This window comes from Lithobates pipiens, unplaced genomic scaffold (genome assembly GCF_037356315.1).
Source record: "Lithobates pipiens isolate NorthernLeopardFrog02 unplaced genomic scaffold, aLitPip1_a1.2 Scaffold_25, whole genome shotgun sequence".
Taxonomy (NCBI): domain Eukaryota; kingdom Metazoa; phylum Chordata; class Amphibia; order Anura; family Ranidae; genus Lithobates; species Lithobates pipiens.
In genome coordinates, this window is record NW_027507787.1 from 93,347,106 (window position 1) to 93,372,641 (window position 25,536).

Consider the following 25,536-nt stretch of genomic DNA (forward strand, 5'->3'; position numbering starts at 1 on the left):
GATCACTGCGGAGTAGGAAGAGGCAGATTAGGAAGACTGCATAGCAACAGGGATTTCTGGTGAGGTAAACTTTTTTCTTTTTTTTTTTTCAAATTTTATTTTTTTAAGAATATTAATGCTGTTTTTTTTGTTTTTTTTTGGGGTGGCCCTCCACTTTAATGTTACTCTCATTTTGGTAACTATTTAGTGGAAACTAAAATTTTCGGTCAGCGTGATCTAATTTAACTTTTCATGCTGTTATATAAACATGTTAAAGATTAATTCTGGGAAGCTGGATTTGCTGAAAGTCTGATGTGGGGGCGGTGTTGATGGGGACAGGTATATGCTGTAAACCTGCTGTGACCAGGGGTTAGAGATGTGAGCGAAGTGGGGCTCCAGTGTGTCATATTGTCCACCTGTCTTGTGGAAGCCCAGGAGAAAGCCAGAAAGAAGCAGTGCATAAACGAATGTGCAGGAAAGCCAGGAAGGTTTGGTGTATGTTTAGGGGTACACTAGTTGTGCTCCAACTTGGAAACGGCAGGTCATTAAGGATGGGGGGTTGGTGGGGCAGCCCTCACACTGCAATGACTGAGATCTGGGGCAGGGGTGTAGAACTTTCAAAAGGTTTATTGCTGGGATGGGAGAGAAGCTAAAGTGAGCAGTACTGCCGAGAGGGGAATTAAGCTACAGGGAGGAGTACTGCTGGGAGACAGGTGACGGTGCTGGTCAAACTCTTGCCTGTTAGGCAATTATTATATTAGGGTCTTTGGTTATTATTAAAGTCTATGACTAGGGTTTTTTTTTATTCTATATAGGATTATAGATTGGAACCTCTACACATAGCCATGTAATCCAAGGGCCCTAGAAGGTATTAAAAAAAACTCTGTAGCTTTGTACAAATGGTCAGTGATATTATTGTCATACCTAGAAGCTATTTGAGCCACAGTGGAATTTGGGCAAAAAAAAAAATCACAGAAATGTCCTGCCTTGCAGCTAGGATTTGAAAACCATTGGACACTCACTAGTCCCAGCACTACAGGAGTGAACACCAAGGGGCAGGACAGGGGATTGCCATCTGGGAGTCTTTCAACCAGGTTTATGGGCATTCAAATGGCCTACAGCAGGGGTAGGCAACCTTTGAGAGGTGGAGATCCACCTGAATAACATGAAAGAGATTGACGATCACCAGGGTTCAGTGATTTTTGTTTTTTTAGAAATGAACTTGCACGGCCTAACTAAATAGTATGAAAACCTAGAAAAATAACATAAAAAAAAAATCCAAACTTGGCCTACTTTAAAAATGAACAGTGTCAGGGAGTAGAGCAGTGGACAATGTCATTGGGGCAGAGGACTGTGTAATTTTTTTTAGATTATTTTTTACAATTTTTTTGGCAGCCCTGTTGGAGGGCTTTGGTGAAATATCAGGAGTCTAAGCAGACCCATGTTGTCTCACTTTTGAGACAAAGAAAGGAGATTCTGGATTCTGTTCTTAGCTGCACAACACTGTTTACTACACTTTATTTGTGAATGAACACAGTGAGTGATCGGTACCGAGCTGCTGGTGCAGGAGAAAAATATAGAGGATTGGTTCCAGTAAATGCTGCCCCCTCTCCTGTCCAGGTTCCAGGTGCTGGCAACGTGAACGACTTTTTTTGGTAGAAAATTACTTAGAACCCCCAAACATTATATATTTTTTTTTTGCAGAGGCCCTTTAGAATAAAATGGTGGGTGTTGCAATTTTTTTATGTCACACGATATTTCCGCAGCGGTTTTCAAACGCATTTTTTAAAAAAAATACACTTTAATGCATTAAAAAAAAAAAAAACGTTCCGATGGTATTGGGTACCTGCCCGCACGGCTCGGGCATTCCCTGGGAGTACTGACAGATGCTTCCGCAACTGTGGACAGCGAGGCGATGTCATGCACACATGGTGGGCTTGCCCAAGGTTGGTGGGGTTCTGGTCTAGGGTTTTTGGCTTACTGCAGACACTCTTTCATCTAACGATCCGAAGGGACGCTAGGCTAGCTCTCCTACATTGCCCGGTTCCTGGCTTGCGCGACCCTCAACAGAAGCTGGCTACCTATCTATTTATAGCGGCCAAGCGGGCCATTGCCCAAGCCTGGAAGTCGCAACGGGTAGATTTTCAAGGGGTTAAGACACGCATGACTGCTATGTTACTTCAGGAACGTATGTCCAGTATTGTCCATGATTCACATGCTAAATTTCTAAAGATCTGGGAGCCGTGGATCTCCTATGAGTTCCCCACGCTCCAAGTGGCATGCCTGGGCTTGGTCTAAATTCCCCTGGCGGGGCGTCCGAGCCCGAGCTTCCCCCCTTCCTTTCCTCCCCCTTTTTTCTCTTTACCCTTCCTTCTTCTGTTCCCTATCTCTCTTCACTCTCCTTAGTAATCTCTCCCATTGCTAATAAAAACTGCTGCCACCCATGGATGGGGGTAGTAGGAAAAGGGCTTGCCCGCAGGAAACAACAAAGGAACGAGTTGTTTGGTACTGAACCAGTCTCGATTTCATCTCTTGCTCATCTCCCTTCCTTATCTCGAGTTTACTTGAAATATACTGTGATGGTTTGCCCTTTGGGTTTGTATTCATGATTAGTGGCCCCTGCGAGGGCTCACAAGGAGTAGATTGTAATCTCTTGTTTATTACTGTTTATTCAAAAATTCTCAATAAACATATTGAAACAAAAAAAACAACAAAATGAGCCAAATTTTTTGTATAATGTGAAAGAGGATGTCAAGCTTTAAAATTGCATCTGCCTGTGGAATGGTGGCAAGCTACGGTGTTTAAAATTCTCCATAGGCAACGCTTTAAATGCCTTTACAGGCTACAGGTTAGAGTTGCACAGGAGGTCTGGTGCGAGAATTATTGCTCTCGCTCTGACGTTTGTGACAATACCTCACGTGTGGTGCAATCATCATTTACATATGCGTGAGGGGGTAACGCGTGCGTCAGCATTTGCGCATAAACATGGTGGGACAGGGCGCTTTAAATTTTGATTATTTTATATTAAATGTTTTGTTTTTTTTTTACACTTTTTTTTCCTGTATTAACTTTATTGAGAGGTCCTCTTTACGAAGAAATCTGGGGTTTGTTAGACCCCAAATCTCTCCTCTAGTCTCCCGTGCAGCCTATCAGACACAGGTCGGTCTAATCGACTGCTTTCCTGGCCGCTAGCAACCAGGTAAACAAAGAGACTGAACCGGAAATGACTAAATACTCGTCACTCTCAGTTTCCGGGGTTAGAAAGAGAGAGAAATGTCAATTCCTCCCCTCTCTGTTTAGTGCAGCAATTGTGCCCAGCCTTCACTTCACTTCTGATAGAAAGGGAATCGTCCAGCCGAAAAGATCCATAACAGGATGATGTGGGTAGGTTCAGGCATCGTACTGGAATAACTACTGAAAACTGAGGACGTCCATGGACATCCTATGGGCGGCAAGTAGTTAAAGACGACAGAGGCTCTAATCCAGGGGTAGGCAACCTTGGCACTCCAGCAGTGGTAAAACTACAAATCCTATCATACCTCTGCTTCATGCCTGTGGTCTTGCAATGTCACATGGGACTTGTAGTTTGACCACAGCTGGAGGGCCGAGGTTGCCTACCCCTGCTCCAATTATTCCCCACGCTATTAAAAAATGCTTTGGAAACCATGATAGTTTTGTATGAACATTTTTTATAGATAAAATCTATAAAGATACTATCTAGATTTTTTTAATCCCTTTTTTTATTTAAACATACACACAGCCTTTGTGTTAAAAATAATATTTATTACAAGGTGCACCCATGAAACACGTTTCCCAAAGCAGATCAGAGCAGAAGCCGTTTTTCTCTAATTGAATGCCCCATACAAAGAAGAAAGAATGGAGGGGGAGGGGCCACTGCTCTGACTGCTTTGTGCGTAAACTTCAGTTTGATGTACTGATCTCTATAAGATTTTTCATCAAGACGAAAGGAGAAACTGAAAATGTGAAAAAAAAGCCTAAAGCTCCCCCTGGAAATGAGAATACTAGCAGACAATGTTTGACAGTTATAGTAGAACTCTGGTCAAACTATTGCCTTGCCCAACAATCAACATTTTTTTTTAAATAAAGGTTCTTTAACCAACTAATACTTACCTTAATTCATGGTCTGGTGATCTTCTGCCTTGATGGTTCCAATCACCAGTCCGCTGAAGGCATTCTGCACACAAGTCACTGACCGGTCTTGCTCCTGCCCCTATCGTGGATGTCATCACACCTGCACTGTAATCTGTGCAAGTCCAATGTCAATGTCATCCAGATAAGACTGACATAGCATTTGCCCCCATTACAAGCTGTTGCAGGACTATGATTTAAAGGCTAAGCTCATCTTTTAGGAAAAAATATTAAATGCACATATTTTGCCACAAATAATAATGTGCATGGATTACAAGACCTGTAAAGTATTGCACCACCGATCTGTGAAAGAATGCATTTAAACAACTGTGATATCAACCTGAATCATAACACATTTTTTAAAAAAAGTGAAGGGGGTCTGAATACTTTATAAATGTGCTATGCATGTATGTGTGTATTAAATATATATATAAAAAAATATTTTTGTTTTTTTCTCCATATACACTGTATATATAGTTTTTTTAGATCACTGTGGTTCAGGTTTTTTTTTTGTGACTGTAATAAAGAAACAAAAACTACACACGCCACTGTACACACCATATACCCATTTCAAGACTGGTGGTTGGGTGGTCCTCTAGCGGTAGACAATCGTTTACACTGTATTTCTATAATATGGCAGTTTACTAAAATAATAAATTTTGCTTTTAGCTGTGAAATAAATAAGTACACATACAGCAGTCATTTGATCCCCTGTATATTTTTTTGCAGAAGTTTGCACACTTGCAAAGAATTAAAGGTTCTATAGTTTTTATCACAGGTGTATTTTAAAGTGGTTGTAAACTTTGTAAAAAATAAAAAAATATAAAATCAAAAAGACCTACAAGTCAAAGGCATAGTGAGATAGTAGAGCTGCACAATTAATAGCCAAGAATCGTTATCGTGATCTTTCACAATTCTTTCTATGCAAAGAATTCTCTCAGCTCTTCTGAAGCTACAGCCATCAAAAGAAAGGATGATAAAAACTGGGCAGTCTGCCAAGAATCAAAACATTCTTTATCAGTTGAACTTAACTATAAACATTGTAACAATTTGTCAATGGAATAGACTGTGTGTGTAAGTGAATACATTTTAACCACTTAAACACTAAACCTTTTTCTGACATTTGTTGGTTTCAAGATAAAATATATATTTTTTTTGCTGGAAAATTACTTAGAAACATTTAAAAAAAAATTTAGTAGACACCCTAGAGAATCGCAGCCGTTTACCAGGTGATCGCTCCATTAAATGACGGAGTGATCACTTGTAAACAAACCGGTGTCATGACATGACACCGGTTCCTCCCTCCCCTCTCTGTACCGATCGGTACAGTGGAGGGGAGAGATCGGTAACAGCAGCGCTGTATGCTGGATCTGTAGTGCCCACAGTGCTGCTCACTGACAATTAACATTGCAACTCCCTGCCAATACTCTGAAATACCCAGCAATGTCCTGCCAATACTCTGAAATACCCTGCCAACTCTGCAATATCCAGCGATACCTGCCAACTCTGCAATACCCAGCGATACCCTGCCAATATAATACCCAGCAATACTATGCCAATACTCTGCCATACTCGGTGATACCCAGCCATGCTCATCCATGCTCAGCAATACTCGGCTGTACTCGGCCTCTGTATGTGGCCAGGCTGTGGAAGTCTCACACATGTGGTATCGCCGTACTCAAGAGGAGTAGGAGAATTGATTTTGGGGTGTCATTTTTGGTATGTACATGCCATGTGTTAGAAATATTGTATAAATGGATAACTTTGTGTTAAACACCCCCCCCCCCCCCCGCGCTTGTACGGACTCACCGCTACAATTGAAGCCAGAATAGTTTTTTTAATTTTTTTTTTATTTCAGGCTTCCCAGTCTAGAGGCGAGATGCGGGGTCTTATTGACCCCATATCTCACTGTAAAGAGGACCTGTCATATTTCTATTACAAGGGATGTTTACATTCCTTGTAAAAGGAATAAAAGTGATAAAAAAAAATATTTTTGGGGGGGGGAAAAAAGTTTCAAACTAAAATAAAGTAAAATGAACAAAAAATAAATAAAAAATTTAAAGCGCCCCTGTCCCTGTGTGCTCGCATGCAGAAGCGAACGCATACATAAGTCCCGCCCACATATGAAAACGGTGTTAAAACCACACATGTGAGGTATCACTGCAAACGTTAGAGCGAGAGCAATAATTTTGGCCCTAGACCTCCTCTATAACTCAAAACATGTAACCAGTAAAAAAAAATTAAAGAGTTGCCTATGGAGATTTTTTGTAGCCAAGTTTGGCGCCATTCCACAAGTGTGTGCAATTTTGCAGGGCGACACGTTAGGTATCTATTTACTCGGCGTAACTTCATCTTTCACATTATGCAAAAACATTGGGCTAACTTTACTGCTTTTTTTTTTTAAGCACAAAACAGTTTTTTTCCCCCCCCAAAAAAACGCGTTAGAAAAATTGCTGCGCACATACTGTGCAAGCTAAAAGTTGCACAACAATTGTATTCTCTAGGATCTTTGCTAAAAAACATATATAATAATGTTTTGGGGTTCTATGTAATTTTCTAGCAAATAAATGATGATTTTTACATGTAGGAGAGAAATGTCAGAATTGGCCTGGGTGCTCCAGAACGCCTGACGGTGCTCCCTGCATGTTGGGCCTCTGTATGTGGCCACACTGTGTAAAAGTCTTAAGCCGCGTACACACGGTCAGAGAATCCGTCGGAATGCGTCTTATCGGACCGTGTTGTCAGATAATCCGACTGTGTGTGGTATGCATCGCACTGATTCCGTCCGAATCTCCGTCCGACCCAATTTTCCAACATGTTGGAAATATTTCCCGACCAACTGGGTCGGTCAGACGTAATCCGATCATGTGTAGAGAATTTTGATCGGACCAATTGCCACGCATGCTCAGATCAAATTCCTACATCAAAGCTATTGGCTACTAGCCTGAATCTAGTCCCATCGTAACGAAATTACGTCATCACATTCTGAAAGATCTGATTTTTCGACAACTTAGTCTGACCGTGTGTATGCAACAGTTTCGGACAAAATCCAACGGATTTGGTTGGCAGAATCTCCGACCGTGTGTACAGGGGCTTACACATGTGGTATCACCATACTCGGGAGTAATAGCAGAATGTGTTTTGGGGTGTAATTTGTGGTATGCCGTGTGTGAGAAATAACCTGATAATATGACAGTTTTGTGAAAGAAAAAAAAAAAAGGAAAAAAATTCTTGATTTTGCAAAAAATTGTGGGAAAAAATGACAACTTCAAAAACTCACCATGCCTCTTACTAAATACATTGGAATGTCTTCTTTCCAAAAAGGGGTCATTTGGGGGGTATTTATACTTTTCTGGCATGTTAGGGTCTCAAGAAATGAGCCGTCAGTACTTCAGGTGTGATAAATTTTCAGATATTGGCACCATAGCTTGTGGACTCTATAACTTTCACAAAGACCAAATAATATACACCAATTTGTACTTATTTTTACCAAAGATATGTAGTAGTAAACATTTTGGCCAAAATTTATGAAGAAAAATTACTAATTTGCTAAATTTTATAACAGAAACAAAGAAAAATTCTTTTTTTTTTTTTTTTTTACAGAATTTTCTGTCTTTTTTATTTTATAGCACAAAAAATAAAAAATAAACTGCGGTGATTAAATACCACCAAAAGAAAGCTCTATTTGTGTGAGAAAAGGACAAAAATTCCATATGGGTACAGTGTTGCATTAAATGTGAGAGCACCGAAAGCTGCTGGTCTGGTTATTAAGGGGGTTTAAGTGCCCAGTGATCAAGTGGTTAATGAATAAAAAAAAAAAATTAACCAGTAAAGTTAGATAATTTTTTTGTATAATCTGAAAGATTTTACGTTGCGAGAATCAAGATAATTTTACTCTAAGCAAAAAAACTGCGATTCTCATTTTGACCAGAATCATGCAGCTCTATGAGATAGTATGCATACTAGCTCATTATGAAATACTTACCTTAGAATGAAGCCCTGCAGCGGTGCCTGGTCGCCACTAAGGGGGCTGACATGCTCCCCCTGCATTACTTCCTGGGCTCCAATGCTGTGAGTGGCCAGTGCCGCAATGAGGTCACACTTAGTACCACATACTAGGCATGCAGCCTTACTATATCCACAGCTTTCCATAACCCCCGAGGACCATACATGCATGGATCGTCTTAATAGGTTTCCCCATTGGTGCACATTTGTCTCCATTTACAATGCGACAATGGCCGCAGGCGATCTATGAGTGTATGGACAATTTTGCGTCTGGACTTTGTTATTTGTTTTGTCAGGTTTTTGTATTTGTTTGTATGCCCATTGTCAGGTATCACATTGCTATTCAGCGGTGTGGGACTTAAGCTATAACCAGTGTAGCTAACAATTGATTCCCAGGCATCTGTACCATGTTTTCTTGTTTAAGTAAAAAAAAAAACTCTGTATTGCTTATTATAGGCTTACCTGTAGGTAAAAATCACGAAGTGGGATATACAACCGCTTTAAATGATAGAGACAGAATATCAACCAAAAATCCATAAAAAAAACACGATAAAAATATATTTGCCATCCACGACCCATCTTTGGTGTTCTGGCAGAGGGAAGAAGGTTCTAATCCAAGATTTTACAATACACAGTCCAGTCCATTGGCCCTTCAATGTGCCAAAGTCGGTCTGTACCTTTAGCAGGGAAACAGCCCCAAAACCTCAGATTTCCACCTCCGTGCTGGACTGGTGCTCTAAGCCCTTGTACACACGGTCGGAGATTCCAACGGAATGTTTCCCATCGGACCGTTTTGTCGGATATACCGACTGTGTGTGGTCTGCATCAGACTGTTTCCGCCGGGAATATCCGACTGACCAAGTTTTCCAACTTGCCGGTAAAATTTTCCGACAAAATGCTCCTATCGGACATACTCTGATCATGTGTAGCCTACTCCAACGGAGAAAGTGCCACGCATGCTCAGATCAAATTCCTAGACCAAAGCTATTGGCTACTAGTCTGAACGCAGTCCCCTCGTAACGAAATAACATCATCACGTTATGTACAATCGGATTTTCCAACAACTTAGTCCGAACGTGTGTATGCAACATCACTTCTGGACCTCTTCCGGAATTAATCCGTCGGAATTACTCCGACGGATTTGGTTGTCTGAATCTCCGACCGTGTGTACAAGGGCTTAGAGACATAGTCAGCATTTTTCTTTCTTACAAACAAGTCGAGTTAATGCCAAAGAGCTTGATTTTGGTCTCAACTGACCACAGTACTTTCTCCCAATCCTTCTCGGAATCATTTCGATTTCAATGGCATTACTGGACATGTACCTTCTTGAGGAGGAGGACTTGCAGTGTTTGGAGGAAGAAAAATGCTGACTATGACTCTAAGAACACCATCCCTACAGTCAAGCACGGTGGTGGAAACCTTTTGCTTTGGGGCTTTAATCCTATAGAAAATTTATGGAGGAAGTTGAAACTTTGAATTGCCAAGTAACAGCCAATAAACATTAAGGATTTAGAAGATCTGTAATAAAAAAAAAAAAAAAAAAAAAAGTGGACCAAAATCCCTCCTGTGTGCAAACCTGCTCAACAGCTACAAGAAACGTCTTACCTTTGTGCTTGCCAAGGGTTTATCAAGTCAGGTTTTGCTTGGGGATCACATTTTTCTTACTGAACTGCAACTCAATTTATAACATTTGTATCGTGTTTTTTTTCTGGATTTTTGGTTGATATTCTGTCTCTATTATTTAAAATACACCTAAAAATTATAGACCCATTATTTCTTTGTAAAGGGGGGAACGTACAAAATCTGCAGGGGATCAAATAAATATTTTACCCCCTGTACCATTAAGCCCTGGTTCACACCGGTGCCGCATTGAAATCATGCTACTTCTGTGGCGTGATTTCAAAGCGAGACATCAGTGCTATTTGCACTGCCGATTTTATTGCGACTTTAACAGGAGTCTATGCAAGTAGCAATAAAAATTGGTAAAAAGTAGTGCAGGACCCCTTTTTCATAATTGCTGTGACATGAGTCATGGTGATATGAACGGTTCCATTGCCGGCAATGGGGTGTGACTTGTTATGCAATTTGGAACGGTCAAATCATGTGACAAGTCTCACAAGTATGAACAGGGGCTAAACCTGTGCTTTTTCCTAATTATCTCAACACTAAAATGAACTTGCTGATGCAATGCATGGTGAAATTATTTATAAATGAAACAAAAAAAGTGTTATTCTTAATTTTGTAGTCTTCCAAAGCACACCATAACATAATAAAAGAAATTGGTAAATTTAAAAACAATAAATCAGTCCAGTCTGCGGAGTCCCAGAGTAAGCCAATATACATACAAGAATGGGAGAGACATGCAGCATACATTTACGGAGGCTCAATTGAGGCATCTATATCATCTCACCCACAAGAGCTCAGTGGACAACAAGATGCAAGAAAATAGCTTTAAGCTGCTGACTCAGTGGTACAGAGTCCCAGCGACTTTGACTAGGATATACCCAACAGCTTCTGCTGCCTGTTGAAGGGACCGTGGGCTTCGAGGCACCTTCCTACACATTTGGTGGGAGTGCCTGGCCCTTTTAGCAGGATATTAGGGCTCAGATAAAAATGATCTTGGATGTAGATTTGCAGGATTCCCCATTGGAGTTCCTACTGCACGTGCCATCCAGTCCTCTAAGCCTTTAATCGCAAATCCATTCTCCCACACCTCTTACAGTGGTTGTAAACCCTTACAAACCACTTTGACCTACAGGTAAGCCTAGATTAAGGCTTACCTGTAGGTCCAAGAAACATCTAAACCTACATGGTTTAGAAGATATTTACTAAAAGACAGTCACAGCAGACAGCGGCGCGCAGGCGCACTATTGCCGTTAGCGGCATGCCGCTGCTAACGGCGATATGCCGTTAGTGGCGGCTCCCGTGCGCATGCTCGGGAGGGATGTCATCGCTGCTCTGGCACTGTGAATGGCTGGAGCAGCGATACCCGGAAGAAGATGGACGCTCCAGACTACAGGGGACAGCGGTGACATCGCTGGCTCCTGTGTCCGGTAAGTGACACATAATGGGCTACTATGCGATGCATAGTAGCCCATTATGCTTTACCTTTGCAGGGAGACAAAGAGGAAGTAAACCCATTAGGGTTTACTTCCTCTTTAAATGCTGCACTGTGTCTGATTCCTATACATCGGAAGTCGGCCCATGTCCCAGGGCGATCCGAATGGGTGCATCTGCTCAACTTTATCATGGCGGCGGAGGAGTTGGTGGCAAAGTGCAAGGACAGGTGTGATAAATTTTATGCTATCTGGACCACCTGGAAACATTACACATCCAATACGACGCAGGCCCCATCTGCTGCCACCCCTGGGCAAGCAGATTAGTGGATGATGGTACATAATTACTTGGGAGGATGAGACCTAAGCACCTCAATCCCCTAGGTTTTCTACAACAGTTACTCACACCTATCGCTGTCGTGCTGTTTGATCGTTCTGTTCTTTGTTCTGAGGTATGATCGTTCTGTTCTTTGTTCTGAGGTATGCCCATCCCCCCTTTCCCACCATCTCACTTTGGATTATGTTGGATGCAACATGTGAGGTGTTGTATTTTATATATGAGAACGCAACCCTGATTTGATACCATGGTCAAAGTACTCACAAGCCCCCTTGTGGTTGGGATATAACTTGGTGAAATCATATGAGGCAAGCTATCTGAATGTATCAGAGGTTTCTCTACGCTGGGAACCCAATAGCCTTTCTGGTTCATATATACTGTTTTTGTTTTCTCTCTGTTTTGTTGTATTTTGCTTTTCTCAAGGTATGATATTTTGAAAAAATAAAATAAAGATTATGTATAAAAATAAAATAAAAAAAAACAATAAATCAGGAGGGGAAAAGGGTGAGGAGAGGAAGAGGTTAATATTGGGTTATACAGTATAAAGGTTAAGTGGCTGCAACATATAGTTTAATAGAAACTGAGCAGTTACACCGAATGAACCCTGCAGCAGGCTGTTAAAGTTATCATTGAAGCTGAAGCCACACCAAATGGCTCCTGCTTCTACACTGGGACCAAGGTGTGCCCAGGAGTGTACACACAGTGGAAGGGGAAGGACTTGTATCCAGGGGGTGATCAGCATTCTCTCATACCCAGAAGTGTTGGGTATTTGAGGGTTTTTGCAGTTTAAAAGAGCAAAAATGGAACTCAACAAAAAGGTATAAGTAGGGTGGTAAGGTGGGCTGTTGAGTGTAAATGAACTTTAGACTTGAAAGATAGTCAAAAGCAAAACAGTGGTTTGTATCTGAGATCAGTCTAAAGCTGAATATACACTAGTAAAATTTTGTGTGAACTTTTTAGTTTTAGGAACATTCGTTTTTCTTTTCCAATGTTTTTATTGAATATATTCCAAAAAATGTACAGAAGAAACACAGATTAGTTCAGATATAATTCAATGTTCTTTCAGTACAGTTAAAGGGGTTGTAAAGGTTTTTTTTTTCTTGTTTTTTTTAAATAACAAAAGCATGTTATACTTACCTCCTCTGTGCAAGGGCTTTGCACAGAGCTGCCCCGATCCTTCTCCTCTGGGGTCCCCCAGCTGCACCTCTGGCTCCTCCCCTTCTCAAGTGCCCCCACAGAGAGCCGCATTCCATGGGGGACACTCATGCATGTGCACGCTCCCGAGTCCTGCTGCTGCATCTGTTGACACTGACAGCAGGACTTGGCCCCACCCCCGTGTCACTGGATTTTAATGACAGCAGCAGGAGCCAATGGCTCCTGCTGCTATCAATCTATCCAATGAGGACCCAAGACAGCGGCTGGAGCTGCTGTGCTCATCCCCATCATTGGAAAGATCGGGTTCAGGTAAGTACAAGGGGGGCTCTGGGGGGGCTGCTGCACTGCAGAAGGTTTTTCACTTTATTACATAGAATGAAAGGTGAAAAACCTTGATGATTTACAACTCCTTTAAGAAACAACAATTAAAATAGAAAAATACATTTGTAACACTCCCCAATGTTCAATAGTGAAACTGTATTAAACCTCCGAGGTAATTGTTAATTTGCAATGGCATATCGTACCAGAAATTTGAGTGTTGCTTGAGTATAAAAGGGCCTAAGTACCACAACATAAACAGCTATGCAAACCCCTCGTCCAGAAAAGTTAACACAAATGCACAACTCAAGAGGTCGCACTAAGTGCAGGGGGGTATATTTCTCTAAGAGACCTACATGGTGGGGTGAGTAATCCTCTGAGCAGTCATCCCCTATGTGTTCCTTTGGGCAATATAGCAGCATAAGAGAAAATTAACCAAAAGAGAGAAAAAAAGAAAAGTAAAAGGAAGAAGTTATAGAAAGGTAGTGTAACCAGTCGTATCCAGGAAGGCACCACCAGTATCCTATCATATGTCTCCCATTCTGTATTGGATCCAGGGGTCCCAAGTTTTCTCAAATAATTTAAGCTTTGCAGGTGTCAGGAACATTTGTTTTTATAATGGTTAGTGAGGTGAAATCAACTTTCGTTTTTGACCACAGTGACGGGACAATTAGAAGGAGGAGGATGGAAAAAAAATGCAAACAAATTTCTAATAGTGTATGTGCTTTTCATTCACTAAAGTCAATTCATTAACATATAAAATGTTAAAAGCAAACCACTTTTTTAACTACTTTCAAACGACGCTCATCAAGCCATAAAATGGAGTGATAATTTTCACTAAAAATTTTTTTACGAATTTTCATTCGAAAAACTACTAATATGAAGATAAACGTATTGTAATGAATCTGTGCTGTGATAAAATGTGTGCCCATTGGCAAACAAAATTTGATATACCCAAACCTAAACACTTATAATATCATGAAATGATGTAGGGCACCAGTGAATATAATAAAAATGTACAAAATAAAATAAACAGCGTTCAATGTGCGAAGCGTGAAGCCTCTCTGAACTCAAAGTCCATATACAGTGTATTCATTAAAGTGAGTGCCATCACTTTATTCAAAATGTACACTCACCATGGGCTGTAACAGGCACAGCGGAAAGAACATTTCTTGGGCACAGATCCTTCCCAGGTGTATGCACTTCCAATCTGGAATCACTCCTCTTAGGCTCGGTTCACACAGGGGGCGACTGCGATCCGACTTCAGGTCGCTCTAGGTCGCCTCAAGTCGCCTCCAAGTCGCGCTGTAGAAAAATGAATGTGAGTCAATGGAGCTGTCTTAATATACGCTACTGCAGTAGCTCCGACTTTAAAAGTAGTACAGGAACTTTTTTTTAAAGTCGGAGCTACTGCAGTAGCGTATATTAAGACAGCTCCATTGACTCACATTCATTTTTCTACAGCGCGACTTGGAGGCGACTTGAGGCGACCTAGAGCGACCTGAAGTCGGATCGCAGTCGCCCCCTGTGTGAACCGTTAGGCAACAGCAAAGAGCAACTCCCACTGGAACAGATAGAGCTCACCAAAGAGCCAAAATAAAGCCTTCCTTACTAAGCACTTAAACTCCCTTCCTGACCAGACCAATTTTCAGCTTTCACTCTGACAATTGCCGATCATGCAACACTGTACCCAAACTATTTTTTTCACACAAATAGAGCTTCTTTTGGTGGTATTTAATCACTCTCTGGGGTTTTTTTTTGCTTAAACTGATATGCACTAGTAGGTAGCACTGGTGGGCAATGCTTATCAGCAAAGGGTATCCCGTGTGCGGGACCGATGTCCCTCTGACAGAAGCCAGTAATCAGCTTTTTTTCTCTCCTCACGCTGTTAGAGCGAAAGAAAAAAAAAAGCCAATTATGATCTTCTGTTTACATCACATGATCAAAAGGTAATTGGGCTGACAGCTGATCACGTGATAAGGGGCTTCAATCTGCGATCAGTTGAGTCTCGCTGATCACAGAGCATGCCACAAGGGGCGTGCAGGCAGCTCATCCATGGGAGAACGTACATGGACGCCCTCCTGGCAATTTAGGCCCACGCCGTAGCCGTCTTTTGGCTATGGCGCAGGCGTGAGAAGGTTTATTGTGGAACAGAACCAGTCGGAGTGACATTAGCACTGAGACTCTGAACCGACAGAAACCGATCGTTTCATCCAAACAGGCATTCCTAAAGTGATTAAAAAGGCTATTTTTTTTTACATAACATGTTATACTTACCTCCTCTATGCAGTTGGATTTGCACAGAGCAGCCCGGATCCTCCTCTTCTCAGGTCCCTCTTTGCTGCTTCTAGCCCCTCCCTCCTTTGAGTGCCCCTCAGCCAGAAGCTTGCTACAGAGGGCACCCAAACCAAGTCAGAGCTCCATCTATCCATTCAGACACAGAGCCCCGATCTGACCCCGCCCCCTCTCTTCCCTGATTGGCTTACTGACTTTGATTGACAGCCATAGGAGACAATGGCAGTGCTGTTCTGTCTCAGCCAATCAGGAGGAGTGCCCTGGATGGCTGAGGGGATTGTGGACATCGCAGGTAGGCAATTGGGGGGGTGGGTGCTACACACAGGTTTTTTTTATCTTAACCACTTCAGCCCCGGAAGAATTTACCCCCTTCCTGACCAGAGCACTATTTGCGATTCGGCACTGCGTCGATTTAACTGACAAACAAAATTGGCATCCTTTTTTCCCACAAATAGAGCTCTCTTTTGGTGGTATTTTATCACCCCTGCAGTTTTCATTTATTGCGCTATAAACAATAAAACGCCAATTTTGAAAAAAGCGCATTATTTTTTACATTTTGCTATAATAAATATCCCCGAAAAATATATATATATTTTTAGGGTGGCACAGTGGTGTAGTGGTTAGCAGGAAAAAGGGTCGCTGGTTCAAATCCCAACCATGACACTACCTGCCTAGAGTTTGCATATTCTTCCTGTGCCCCGTGTCCTCCCATGGGTTTCTTCCGGGTACTCCGGTTTCCTCCCACACTCCAAAGACATGCAGGTAGGTTAATTGGCTTCTGTCCAAAATTGGCCTTAGTATATGAATGAGGACCTTGGATTGTGGGCTCCTTGAGGGTAGGGACCGATGTGAGTGTGCAATGTACAGGGATAGAGACAATTGTAGACACTCACTCAGGTTGAACTGGATGGACTGGTGTCTTTATTCAACCTTACTAAGGTACTATGTATCTATGTAATTTTTTTCCCTCAGTTTAGGCCGATGTGTATTCTTCGCAATAAGCGTTTATTGATTGGTTTGCGCAAAAGTTATAATGTTTACAAGATACGGGACAGTTTTATGGCGTTTTTATTAATAATAATTTTTTTTACTAGTAATAGCGGTGATCAGCGATTTTTATCGTGACTGCGACAATATGGCGGACACATCAACATTTTTGACATTTTTGGGACCATTGTCATTTATACAGCAATCAGTGCTATACAAATGCACAGATTCCTGTGTAAATGACACTGGCAGTGAAGGGTTTAAGTGTGTCCTGGGGAGTGTTTAACTGTTGGGGGGGGTGGCTATGTGTGACACGTCACTGATCTCTGCTCCCAATCACAGGGAGCAGAGATCAGTGACACTGTCACTAGGCAGATGCTTGTTTACATTAGCATCCCTCCATTCTTCCTCTCCGCGGGACCCAGGACTCGACTCACGGAACTTGCGGCGGTGGCGCGTGCCCGCAGGCCACCTCTTAAAGGGCAATGTACAGGTACGTTAGTTTGCCTGTACAAGCCCTTCTGCCGACGTACATCGGTGTGAGACGGTCGGCAAGAGGTTAAAGCAAAACGTCAGTCATTTTTTCATCTTTCCATCTATTAAATCTTCTGCCCTTGTTTTAACTTTGGTTAGTTAAACATTTTTTTTCTGCCAGTAAATACAGCCCACTTCCTATCTCTTGTCTGATAAAAAGACTAGGTTTATGACATCTTGCACAACTCTCTTTTTCTCTTGTGAGAGTTTGCCAAGAAGGGAAGGGGGATGAGTCATAAGAGGGCCAATGAGAGCTGCAGAGCTGGAGGTGTGCCTCTGTGTAAATGCAGGTAGTGAACAGGCAGCCATTTCAGCTGCCCACAGTTAAAATGGATGCAGCCAGACTTAGTGGAGGGAGATTTCTGCAGCATATTTGGCAAGTACAGAATCACAGTATATATAAAATAATATGCAAAGTGGTTGAAGGGAAGCTTTAGAATGGCAAAGATGTTTTTATTACAAATTATTTGACCAGACTGCAGTTCCTCTTTAATATATAGAATGCATTAAGATAAAAAAAAACGTTCTGCCTTTACAACTCCTGTAAGGGAGAGAATGTTCGTTTGGACAAAACTAGTCGGGACAGAGTCTCAGTGGTGACATCACTCCTCTGTAGAAGAATGTCCATTTAGACTAAACTAGTTGGGACAGAGCCTCAGTGCTGACGTCATGCCGCTGTACGATTCTAGGTCTTTCAGCTTTCCTATGCCTTGTTTCCACTGAGCGGATTGGTGCAGGTTGGTTTGGTATGGTACGCTGGTACACTATTTTGAGTGTTTCCATTATGAAAGTGGCCCCTACAACCGAACCATACCGGACCATTCATGGTCCTTCTTCAGATGTGGGGCCATAGAAAATGGTATGGTACAGATACGGCAGAGCTACTGGCATCACACAATACATTTCACTGATTAGCGGACAGAGAAAACGTCAATGCTCAAGTCAAAGGCATTTTTTCTAAATCCCGTAAGGCCCCTGGCAGTCCAACTTGCAGTGGAAACAATCACCTGAATAGGCCAGACCATTCTAACCCTTCTAAACTGTACCGTCCAGAACCGTTCCGCTCAGTGGAAATGAAGCATTAGTGAGTTTTTTTTCACTGTCACATTGTTTTAACTGGATGACTGGCTCTGTTCCACAATAAAACTTTATTTAAACCAGGGGTTGACAAATTTTCTTTGAATTTAGTTAGGAGCCAGATTTTTTTTAGAGTGGTATGGGATGTCAGCTCCCGGGGTAAGGCCAGTCATTTTCACGCCCTATCCCTAACTCACAACAGAGCACCTAGTCAATAACTCCAAAGTAACGCTGTTACATCTGGGTTATGGGCTGACCAGAAAGAGTAAGGCTGGCAATAGATGGAACTGGTTGGCTTAGGCAGGTGGCACTGGCAGATGGCACTGGTTAGGGACTGACAGATGGTACTGGTTGCCACTGGCAGGTGGCACTGGTTGGCACGTGGAACTGACAGATGGCACTGGCAGGTGACATTGATTAGAACTGGCAGGTGACACTGGTTGGCACTGGCAGGTGGCACTGGTAAGTGGCATTGATTGGCAGTGGCACTGGCAGGAGATTGGCAGGTGCCACTGGTTTGGAATTGGCAGGTAGCCCTGGTTGGCGATGGCAGGTGGCTCTGGTTGATGATGGCACTTTTTGTCACTGGCAGATTGCACTGATTGGCGGTGGCACTGGTTGGTGGTGGCAGGTGGCACTAGTTGGTGTTGGCAGGTGGCACTGGTTGGTGGTGGCACTAGTTGGTGGTGGCAGGTGGCACTGGCAGGTGGCACTGGTAGGTGGCACTGGTTGGCGGTGGCAGGTGGCACTGGTTGGTGGTGGCACCGATTGTCACTGGCGCTGACACTCGGCACTGGCAGGTTACACTGATTGGCGGTGCCAGGTAGCACTGGTTGGTGGTTGCAGGTGGCATTGATTGGCGGTGGCACTGGTTGGCATTGGCAGGTGGCACTGATTGGCAGTGGCGCTGGTTGGTGGTGGCAGGTGGCACTGGTTGGTGGTGGCACTGATTGGCGGTGGCACTGGCAGGTGGCACTGGTTGGCGGTGGCAGGTGGCACTGGTTGGTGGTGGCACCGATTGTCACTGGCAGGTGGCACTGGTAGGTAGTTGCAGGTGGCATTGATTGGCGCTGACACTCGTCACTGGCAGGTTACACTGATTGGCGGTGGCAGGTAGCACTGGTTGGTGGTTGCAGGTGGCATTGATTGGTGGTGGCACTGGTTGGCATTGGCAGGTGGCACTGATTGGCAGTGGCACTGGTTGGTGGTGGCAGGTGACACTGATTGGCAGTGGCATTGGCGGTGGTACTGATTGGCACTGGTAGGTTTCACACTGAGCACTCAGTAACTATGTGAAACTGACAAGTAACAGAGGAGCTGTCAGAATTGAGCTTAATGTCGGGGGTGGGCGGGACCCGGCCGGGGTGTGAAACTGGCAAGTAACAGAGAGGTGGATCTGTCAGATTTGAGCTTGATGTCGGGGGTGGGCAGATCCTCCTCTCTCCTCTCTCAGTTGCTTATCAGTTTCAGTTTTGGAGGAGGGAGGAGGACGGCAATCAGTGTTAATGAGCTGCACGTCTGGGGCATCAATAGTGAGTGGGCTGGTGGCAGCCTAGGCACCAGGGTGCGATTTCTGTTCACCATGGCGACCTGGCGCCTGGGGTTTGTCGAGCCCTGATTAAAACTACTACACTTTCACTGGCTTTATGTTGGCTCCATGGTGAGCTCTATCTGTTCCAGTGGGAGTTGCCCTTTACTGTTACCTAAGCGAAGTGATTCCAGAGTTGAAGTGCATACATCTGGGGAGAAGTGGCAGCCACCCCCCTAATTCGTGCACCGGGGCCTTAATCTAGATGCAGGGTGCCAGACACGTGAATTTAATAAGGTTTTTTTTGTTTGTTTGCTTGCTTGCTTTTGTTTTTTAAGCACATGATTAGAGCCTGAGGCTCTAATTGGCTCAAAAAAGGGTGGGCGCGGGGTGCACCCAGTTGTGTGACATTACTATATTAACATTCGCTAATGTCTTCCTCCTGCTCCTCCTCCAGGCCAATTAGGAACTGGGTCAAGACCAGACTGACCGGGAGTCTTAGGACGGTAGTGCAGGTTAGGGGGGCAGGTTTGTTTGCCACTCCACCCCCCCCCCCCCCCAAAAAAAATACTGAGAAATCGGTATTGAAATCAGTGGTGAGTGTACATTTGGAAGGAGGTGGTGGCACTCAGTGTTTTCCTTACACTACAAAGATCTGCTGGATGGTGGAAGATCTATTTTATTTGAACATATATGGACTTTAAGTTAAGAGACTTCACACTTGGGCCATTGAACACTGTTTTATTGTTTTGTATGTTTTTATTATATTGACTGGCACTGCATCATTACATATTAAACATCTACTAGTCTATAGCCAGCTTTAGTTCAGTTTGTGATGTGTTATTGACTTGTATGGAGGAATAAATACAAAGAAATGAGGCGCTATACTTACTGTTACTGCCACTATGGTCACCACAGCTCTCTAAAAATCCTGGTACTTTTGTGTATGGCGATGCATCTGCCACTCACCTGCCTTGTCACTGTGCAACACTGAGTGCCCAGTCACCAGGTCCCAGCGCTGTCACAGAGGGGCATCATAATTGTAAATGACTATTTAAGCCTCAATAATAGAATTTATGATTTACACTTTGCATAAATAAATAGGACACTGCATAACTTTTGAAGTGTCTGCAAGGCTCACTGTGGGTGTTTCATGTCATTAGAACCTGCAAAGTATATTATTACCGGGCCCGGACCTTGGGATATTAACTGGACTTGATATGTCTTTGGCCCTTCCACCGGAACCGGCCGACGGAGTGATCCTTGTGGGGTTGACTCTCTATTCACAGTGTAATGCAAGGCTGGTAGTCGTACTTTCTATTACTGTGATGCACATTCGGGAGGCTGCGACCTTCACTGTCTATGTTGTACCTTCTTGTTTGGGGGCTCTACCCTCTATGTGTGAAAATTCTGAATAAAAATTATATTTGCAAAAAAAAGTATATTATTACAAATATTAGCAGACTGTTCACAAATGCTCCACAACCAAACCAGTAGGCCCCACCCCTTGTAACCACGCTGTCATGGGTACACCCCAAACTACTATGACATACAGTACACATGATGTGTCAAAGGAAAGAGATGCAACACTGAGATGCCACTGTTTGCAAGAATATCCTAGAATTGCCCTATGTGGCCAGTCAACTGTTTAACCCCTTCCTGCCAATTGTACACATATGCAGCCTCATGGAAGTGGGTCTTTATCCATGGGGCTGCATATACAGTATGTTTACCTGTGTTTGTGCTGAAAGCACGCTGCGCAGCTTGTTTCCAGTGTAGAGACTGGGCTCTGAGAACCCTAGGTCTCGTACTAACAGGAAGCCTGGTTTCTGATCACCTGATTGATGCAATAGCCTCTGATTTATTTTTTGTCCTCTTGAATGGAGAGATTTTATTTCATCTTTTTCTCCTTGCTAGAGGAGAAAAATGGAACAAAAGTAGTGTGTGTAAAAAAAAAAAAATATTAAAAATAAATTAAAAATAAAAGATAAAATAGGTAGATCAGGGTCTGATCTATTTTAGGGTCAAGGTTATTACAGCGCTAACAGTTTGCATGGCACTTTACAACATGAGGGCCCTGCTCGTTAGAGCTAACAGTCTAGGAAAAGTTAGGTTCAAAGGTCATTGTCAGAGTCAAAGGTCAGTGTACTTTAAAGTATAACTAAGGGCAAACCTTTTTTTTTTAGTTTTGGATAGAGTGAAGAGAGATTAGAACATGTGTCAGGGTTTATTGCGGTCAGTGTCCCTGTTAAGGAGATTCAGCCTCTCTACTTTACCATTGACATGGACATTCACTGTACTGTTCATTTAAGCACAAGAAATCAGAAATCAGTCATAACACCATTATCCTTCAAAGTGGAAGAAAATCCCAAATTTTTGGGTTGTCCCCAGAAAAGTAATAGATTGGAAATTTTCTCACGGGGACAGTAGTTATGGAGACCTGAGGGTTCCCTAACAAATTCCCTTAATTTCCTCTCGCTTCCTGTTTGGCGATGGGACAGGAAGTGAAGTGAAATCTCCACAAATGGTACACAGATGGCAAAAAAAAAAAACTGACAGGAGTTATAACCCTCCTTTACTCTGTCCAAAATGAAAAAGTTTTGCCTATAGCTCTACTTTAAAGGTAAAGTAAAAAATAAATAAATTAAAAAAAATAAAATAAATGTGCATTATTGTTTCTGATTGTTTTTTATTGAAATATACAGCTACTTTTTTTTAATTATCTTATTTTTTTTTTACTATTTTGTGCCAGGTTTCCTTTGATAAGAACAAATAAGGAGATATTGATTACTATTTACCACCAAAAGAAAGCGCAATTTGTTCTGGAAAACAAACAAAAAAAAAAAACACGGTATAATCCACCTGCATACATAATTTGTTGTGATGAAATGTACAGTTTTACTAACGCCTATCAATGCTGCAAAACTGTGTTAAGATTTGTTTTAGCTTAGTCACAAAGGCGTTATTAAAGGAAAGAATTTTAGCCATTTTGCTCACTTTTTTATTGAATTTTTCTTGACTACAGATCTACTTGAAATAGACCTAAAAAAAACTGGTAATTAGCACAAACTTCAAACAAAATACAAGTGCTGTTCCATCACGCAACATGTAACTTTAAATGCAATGTAATCAAGCAGCGTGCAAGTCTTGAGGGTGGCTATACGAGACTGATCTGCCAGACCTATTTTTAGCACAGTTAAGTGAAGCGGTGCTTTAAGTAGTTCAGCCAAGTGTACATTCTTTAACAGGTGGGAACAAACAAGCGGGGTTTCTGCTGCTTTACAGTGCATTGATTGCCACTGGAGCCACAGCTGCACATTTAAACGCTGATCAAACACACCTACCTTTATTAGCCAGGATCTCTTCCTCCAGGTAGCTGCAAAGGTAAATGAATTGAGTTAATTAATATCCCACAATGCTTTGCTAAATGCTAGAAGCACAGTGCAGACCAGCCCACTTCCTGCTCTAGACAAACACAGGAGTCTCCATGTCTAATCAAACTTTTGGCTGGATTGTTAAGCTAGGTACACTCAGGTTTTTTTTTTTCAACCCAGCAGGCGGAACGGAAAAAAAAACCGGAGAGATCGCCACACCAACATAAGCGATGTTAGTTGCGGCGATCTCCTCCGCTGTGCTATTGTATTCTGACAGCGTGACTGCCCCGACACACCAGAACACACTAATCAGCGCTGATCATTGATTGGATGCAGGTTGGATGCTGGAGACCTCTGCACAGAAATAAGACACTGAAGGAAATACACAATGAACACCAAGATTAGGGCTGGGTTCACTATTGTGAATTGGATGCGGGTTTCTTCCCATGATGGGAGAGTGTGACCGGCTCTCAATGGAGCCGGTTTACAAATCTCTGGGGTGCCCGCGGAGAACACTGCAGAAGAGTCCTGTGCATCTTTGCCTTTGTTTCAGGTCCGAATTCAGCCAAAAATTCAGACCTAAAATGGTGAATGGGGACGCACTGGACCCCCTGCTGCGAGCTGCGCCACACACACTGTGAACCCAGCCTCAAGTAAGCCTACTATGTTTTTTTAGTAGTGAAGGGTTAAACCCCCATGAAGGTATTTTTTGCTGTGTTCCATTGGAGAGATTTTGCTTCACTTCCTATTCTGGAGGTGCTAGAGGAAACCAGAGGAAATTTTCCCAAAAGGATCACTAGAACATTTGTCCTCATTGGATGAGTTAACCTCACCTCTTGCTCTGGCAACAGGTGTACAGTAAAAGTTGACAAATTGGCTAACACTTTCCCTTCCTTATCTGAAACCAACAAACAGGTAGGGCTTACATACACACTCTAAACATACCCCCAACTAAGAGCACCTAGTATTAGGTCACACAATGAAGAACGAGTACAATACACATCTGACACTTATGTATTTAGTGCTATTTAGTGACTACCATCAAGGAAAACAAAGTGTAAAAGGCTTTACAAGACTATGTTTGCTTCAACTTGTTATAATAATTTAAAGCCAAATTCCAAGAATTCGGCTACTTTGTAAAAAATGAAGGCACACTATGAGTTAAGTCCAACGAGGTGTATGATACCTCCTAGGCTTAGCTCTATTATTTATATTTGACAGCTTTATAGTACCTCCAGAAGACGCGGATCCTTCTGAGCTCTGCATCTTAAAAACTTAAGGAGAGTTTAAGATGCAGAGCTCTCCGCCCTCTCGTCCTCCTTTCCCCATTTACAGAAGCCTTTGTATTAGGTAAACACATTCACAAAATACAAAGGCTTCTCTGAATGGGCAGCAAAGGGAAGGGGCAGGCATAGCAGCTCTGTGTGCCTCTCTCCTAGCTCCTGGCAAAGCAATAAACCTGTCAGATATTTAAAAAAAGTTAAATAAGCCCAGGGGTGTCATGCAGCTTCTTGGATTTAACTTATGGTGTGCCTTCACTTTTAACAAAGTGGCTGAATTCTTGGAATTCATATTTATTTTTACAGGTCAGATATAGCTATTTGTCTTATTATTCATCTGTTTTCTTTCCCTCTAAAGGGAGGCACTTTAGCTCTGAAAGTCAGCTGTCCTAATCCAGTGCCAATACGAAACACTTTGTAGGCCAGCTGCTGTAGCAGAAAGACTATTCATGAAACCATCATGACAAAGCATTCTAATTTTTGCTGAGCCTTTGTTTTTCAATAGTTCTCTAAATGCTTCCCATCCTATGGAAGCTTATTGAGAGCTTACCTGTTATTCACATTAAGTTCAGGCAGGAGGTAGGACAACCCCTGTCAGCACTTACAGCTGACTTTCAGAGCAGCAATTCTACCTTTAGGAGTGAATATAAATAAATAATGGGACAAACAGCTATCCCTGACCACTGAGGCTGCACATTTATAACAATTACTGAGTGCAAATAGAGATTAAATATGCTCTCTAACTGGTAAACTGTTCCCAGGACTCAAAATGAGTCACCTTAAGAAATCTGGAGCAGCCCAGAAGCTCTGAAATCTGGGGTGCTTGTTTATGTAGAGCTCAATTTTGAACATCTGAAGACAGATTTGTAACCATTCCCCTTCCGCTATGTGTGAGAAAGGTTGCAAACCAAACTGAGGAACTAATAGTTCCATGCAGAAAAAGCTGATACCAGTTTGACATAGAAAATTGCGACGGCGTAGCAAGCAATAGAAAAACAGTAAGGCCCATTAGTCGAAAATGCCACCTCTTCACTTCTGAAAATATTCTGCTGGCCGCATGTTTTTCCCACCACGCGCAATTGTTCCTCCCACCAGCGGGCGCGCGTGTGTATGTGTATATATTTTATACCCCTCAATCATTTTTATTGGATTTATAAAAATACAGATGGACAAATACATCTGGTAACATGGTGGATTCAGCTGCCAACAATTATACTATATATTGTGTCAACAAAATACAAAGGCTATTCATATGTAAACGAACAGATCAGCTCGTAGAGCTGCACGATTCTGGCCAAAAGGAGAATCACAATTTTTTTGCTTAGAACAAAAAGATCACGATTCTCGCAGCGTAAAATCTTTCACGTTATATATTTTATTTTATTAAAGTGTCATTTTTTCCCAAAAAATTGCATTTAAACGACTGCTGCGCAAATACAGTGTGACATAAAATATTGCAACA

General features: G+C 42.4%; 1 protein-coding gene across 2 annotated transcripts in view; it reads right to left on the reverse strand.

The window, feature by feature from the left end:
• ZFP91 (ZFP91 zinc finger protein, atypical E3 ubiquitin ligase) overlaps positions 1 to 25,536 on the reverse strand; it is a 124,302-nt gene that overhangs the window by 89,339 nt on the left and 9,427 nt on the right. For both annotated transcript variants that reach the window (XM_077454705.1, XM_077454704.1), the window contains exon 2: positions 22,765 to 22,796. In XM_077454705.1, coding sequence (XP_077310831.1) covers positions 22,765 to 22,796 — 32 coding nt within the window. The remainder of the gene's footprint in view (positions 1 to 22,764; positions 22,797 to 25,536) is intronic.